Below are 5,155 nucleotides of genomic sequence, written 5' to 3'. Positions count from 1 at the left end.
TTCTGTATCCGATCGTTCCTTCTTATTTCGTTCGTTCCATTTTACTCACGAGGGTAGCGTTATACGTATTATTATCAACGTAAAAACGACAAGGGTCTTTAACGCTTGACATCTTTTTCACACAGGTTTGTATCAACCCATACCACTTCAGACACCCTGCATAAAGGCGATATCGCCGAACGAGGGTTGGACGACGGGTGGATCAACCGTAATAATCATAGGCGAGAACTTTTTCGACGGGCTTCAAGTTGTTTTTGGATCTATGCTGGTTTGGAGTGAGGTCAGCTTAATTAAAAGAGATCGAATATCTTTGAACGTAGCGACAAGTTATTTTTTTTTTTTTTTTTTTTGTCTTTCATTTAAAAAGATTCGACGAAGCTTTATTTGTTATCTTTTTTATTTACAGATAATTACTCCGAACGCGATCAGGGTACAGACGCCGCATAGAGAGATACCGGGTGTTGTCGAAGTAACGCTTTCATACAAAAGCAAACAATTTTGTAAGGGGGCACCTGGCCGATTCGTTTACGTCTGTAAGTAATACGTCTGATTGATATATATATATATGTTTCAATTAAGAACAAAAAAGACAAGAGAGAGGAAAAAAAAAAAAGGAAAAGAAACATAGCAAGACAGAAAATGATCGTGTGTTTCTTAACGAATTGCAGCTTTAAACGAGCCAACGATCGACTATGGTTTTCAAAGGTTACAAAAATTAATTCCACGACATCCAGGGGATCCGGAAAAATTGCCAAAAGAAATAATATTGAAACGAGCAGCCGATTTAGCGGAAGCATTGTACAGTATGCCAAGGAGCGGAAACGCGGGTATAGCGGGGGCGTCGAGGAGTCCAGGAGCGGGACACCCACCGGCGCCCCCGACTTCGAGTTCGGCGACAGCGTTCAACTCGTATACAGGACAACTCGCCGTGACGGTGCAAGAGAATGGTAGTGCTACAAAGTGGACGGACGGTAAGTAACAATAACTCCAAGGAAGTTTCCTTCATGTATAACTCGTCGCTCGAAGAAAAGGAGGAAGAGACAAGCGCGAGATCAGCATCCGACGGATACATTTTGACACGACTGACAAAACATCGCCTCGACGTCTATCGCATCGATGCCGTTTCATTGCATAATACGCTGTATCGTCTCCGATTTACATTTTATATTTGATATCGCTCGTATGAGATAATTTTCGAAGAAAAAAAAAAAAAAGAAAAGAAAAATAAATAAATAAATAAATAAATAAAACACATCTGTAGATTTAAAAAAAATTATATCGGTATGGAAAAAAAAAAAAATAAAAAAAATAATTCATCTCACTTAAAGAGAACTATAGATCGATAGAGAAATAGTATCGATATAAACTATGTCAAGGATACATTGTCGGTCGTATCAAAGCGAGCCACATTCGACGTACGATGAGCGATGAGATATACTTACGAGTTCGTCTGACGGGCAGGTTTCTATTTCTAGACGGTAGTTCCGTGACGACAGGAGCCGCGGCAGGTGGCGGAGGGGGCGGTGGGAGCGTAGGGGGCAGCGTAGGTGGTAGCGTCGGGGGTACGGCCGATGCTTACAGACAAAGCAGCAGCGCCAGTCCGCGAGGGGTTGTAACCGGTGGTGGTTATTGCGGAAGTTCGGCTAGCACGCCGCACAGCCACAGCACCAACGGCAGCTATTCCGTTGCGAATCCATACACTGGAAGTCCGACTCTTTACACGTCGCGTAAGTTCTATCTTTGTTTAACTTTTCTTCTTTCTCTCTCTCTCTCTCTCTCTCTCTCTCTTTCTCTCCCTCTCTCATTCTTTTTTCACTCGTCCTCTATTTATCACAAGCTCGAGTTCTCGATTTGATTATCCTTGAAACCCGTTGATCTCACCCATGTAGCGCTTATTCACGATTATTTTACACGATTAGCAAGCACGCACACACGCACACACACACTCACTCACACAGTCATTCATTCAGTCTCTCTTTATGGTTTTTTCCTTATGTGGAATTTTCGTTTTAGCGCACGAACAATACGGCATTTTCTATACGTCCGGGGACGGGAGTGCGTTCGCCCCTGTAGTACGACCACCGACCACCTCAGTCCCACCGCACTGGTCCACACAGCACCACCTCGCTACAGCCGCCCAGTAACCGCTAACCGTCCACCATCACCACCACCACCATCACCATCACAACTACCCTACGCGCTGAGATTAAAGAGTTATCAGAGAGACATGCACGAACGACGAGACTCGAGAATGTAGGTACATTCATTTACGATCTTCCTTTTGGCCGGCATTTCTATTCGATCATATTTTTAATTGGATAATCGAATGACAGCCAATTAATAAGGGTAGTGAAAGTCGAACATATGCACCGCTTCTTTTTTTCTTTTTGCCAATTTCATTATTTCTTCCTTGCTTATGTAGGTATCTTAGAAAAGATATCGAACGAGATAACGAGCGAGTTATCTCTGCCTTTTTCGTTAATACGTTTAACAGAACGTTCGAACGTTCGACGACTACGTCATCGAAGTCGTTAGAATGATCGTTCCCGTTGGCACGTGTCTGCATATGGAATCGTGCCCCTACGTACCGTGGAAGTAAGTCGCGTAAAAGACGATGAGAAAGGCCATGAACTCGATGTGTAGGAAAATAAAGGAGAAAAAAAGAAAAAGAAATCCCCCTCCCCCCGAGAAAAAAGAGAAAAAGAGAAAAAATGAAAGATAAAAGAACACGAGAAAAAAAAAAGAGAAAGAAAAATAAAGAGAGAGAGAGAGAGAGAGAGAGAGAGAGAGACACGCACACATATAGAAAAAAAAAAAAAAAAAAAAAAAAAAGAAAGAAAGAAAGAAAAAAAAAAGAAAAAAAGAGATAAAGTCGTACAAAAGTCGCGTATCGCTGAAAATAGTAAAATGAAAGGGAAGCATCGGGTACGGTTCAAGGATAAAATCCCATTTACGTGCTTTATCCCATAAATGGTCATAGAAAATGATGTTCGCTTCTAAATCGCTCGCCTCGCGATAATCTCAATGTATACCTCTCGAAGTTTACCTTAACTTTCGTGAACGTCTCTCACGTTCTTCCTAGTATATATATATATATATTTTTTTTTTCTTCCTTTTTTTCTTTCTTTCTTTCTTCTTTCTTTTACCCTCTCCTCCCCATCCCCACCACTTTTCTTTCCTATCCTTTTCTTTACTTCTCATTTCATTTCATTTCATTTCATTTCCTTTCATTTCATTTCATTTCATTTCATTTGTCTTTCCTTAATCGTTAACCAAGACATATATTTATTCGTTTCGTAAAATATGACGGCAGAGGCGATTACTAACGTATAACCGACAGTGGGCATGTTGTAGGATTAGGAGAGGTGGTCGGCTCACCGTTCAACATGAATCCATTTGTGTTGCCAACATGCAGCCAGGGCTACTCGACCACCGGCAGTCCGCTACTCTCGTCGAACGCCAAATAGTGTTATGAGATGTAAAACTACGATGGATGAAGGGGCTGAGGTGCCATCATGGGAAGAGGACTTTGCGTGCCGAGAGATAAGGACGGATCAAGCGCGATGTCCCCTTTCCTATTAACCTCCTCCTATTTCTATTTCCTTTCTTTTCTCTTTTTCACGCACCATCTCTCTCTTTCTCTATCTCTTTCTCTCTCTCTCTCTCTCTCTCTCTTTCTCTCTCTCTCTCTCTTTCTCTCTCTCTCTCTCTCTCTCTCTCTCTCTCTCTGTCTTTCTCCCTTTTTCTCTCACAAACAACTTATTTCTCAAGTGGACAAATAACGATAAATCAATCGCGTACGATTTCCGTCGTAAGAGTCAAAGTATCTCTCGACGGCGCAAAGAATTATTTTATGATCGAAAAAATTCTCGAATTTATTTTTTCTTTTCTCTTTTTCTTTCTTTCTTTCGTTTTTCTTTTTTTTTTTTTTTTTTTTCTTTTCTTCTATCTTCTTAACTTTATTTCTTTTACGATCGTGATATAATTAACGACGAATCATACATATCGTACAACGAGATATGGTGTCACAACGATGGAATAACATCGACGTATAAAGATTTGATTTTATTATCTACTTTTTGACTTTAATAAGAGATATTATCTCATTTCGATTTTATTAGCTCTTTTCGATTTCTCGTCTTTTTCCTTTCTTTTTTTTTTCTTCTTCTTTTTTCTCGTTTTTCCATTTATATACAACTTTTGTTATAATGTTCGCAAATCAATGCGAACGAAGGATTAATCGATTGAAAAAAAATTTGTTGCATTCGAACGTCATTGAGAGATATTCAACGATACACGTATCTATGTATATCTATGAATGCAAACGTTTAAATGAAAAAGTATTGTGACACCATTATAAGGGACATATCGCTTAGCGGTTGAGCAAACAGACTCGATAGTTTTTAGAGAGCATTTTCGAATTGAACAAAATTTTATCCTCCTAGACCCCCTTTATCCAATTGATCCTTTTACTCCATCCCCCACCCCCAACCCCCACCCACCATCCTCACCTCATATCTTCCCTATAACGCTCCGAACACCCACCCACTCACGCCTACGTTTTAAAAGACTAACCGACTTATCTCGCCTAGATAGAATTGATATTTAACATATTGTAATTTGTAAATTATCTGTAAATATTGTTGCGATGTACAAAAAGACAAAACTATTTGCGATAGCTCGAGCGAGCGAGACGATTATTAAAATGCGATAATATAGGAAAAGGTTATATAGGATTGTAAATATTATATCGTAGAGAGAGAAAAAAAAAAAAAAGAAAAAGAAAAAAAGAAAAAAAAAATAAAGAAAAAAAAAAGAAAAAAAAAAAAAAGGCCCGTAGCTTATCCGTATTATAATTGTACTTAACAACGCCATCCAATTTTTTAACGAACCTATCGGCGATCGAGCGCGAAATTTGATTTTCGCGTTTCGCTCTTCGATCCTCAAACTCGAGCCAACTTAAATAATTTCTTATTACGATCGTCTACGTTTTCTCGCTGTCTATCACGTCTAATCGATTTATACAAATTCGATTGAGGGGAAAGGAAAATATAAAAAACAAGAAAACCAAAAAAAAAAAAACCAAAAAAGAAAAAAAAAAACAAAGAAAAAGATAGAAGAAAATTAATCCGACTGTGACACGAGAACGTTGGAA

The 5,155-nt window shown here is 39.2% G+C and overlaps 1 protein-coding gene across 6 annotated transcripts in view; it reads left to right on the top strand.

Moving 5' to 3' along the window:
- Window positions 1-4,948, top strand: part of LOC124949847 (transcription factor collier) — an 82,351-nt gene extending 77,403 nt beyond the window's left edge. Inside the window, exons 9-14 of one of the 6 annotated variants that reach the window (XR_007101178.1) lie at window positions 126-280; window positions 407-533; window positions 669-971; window positions 1,476-1,727; window positions 2,014-2,253; window positions 3,355-4,948. Coding sequence is in view for 3 of the 6 variants with exons in the window: in XM_047495579.1 (XP_047351535.1) it covers window positions 126-280; window positions 407-533; window positions 669-971; window positions 1,476-1,727; window positions 3,355-3,467 (950 nt within the window). In the remaining 3 variants the exon portion in view is untranslated. Of the gene's footprint in view, window positions 1-125; window positions 281-406; window positions 534-668; window positions 972-1,461; window positions 1,728-2,013; window positions 2,258-3,340 lie in introns of those variants that run through there. The other 5 variants (XR_007101179.1, XR_007101180.1, XM_047495579.1 and 2 more) reach the window with 5 other exon arrangements.
- The last annotated feature ends 207 nt before the right edge of the window (window positions 4,949-5,155 follow it).

The sequence above is a fragment of the Vespa velutina genome, chromosome 6 (genome assembly GCF_912470025.1).
Source record: "Vespa velutina chromosome 6, iVesVel2.1, whole genome shotgun sequence".
In the NCBI taxonomy this organism is placed as follows: domain Eukaryota; kingdom Metazoa; phylum Arthropoda; class Insecta; order Hymenoptera; family Vespidae; genus Vespa; species Vespa velutina.
The sequence above is the reverse complement of the archived record's forward strand: the minus strand, read 5'-3'. Positions and strand labels throughout refer to the sequence as shown.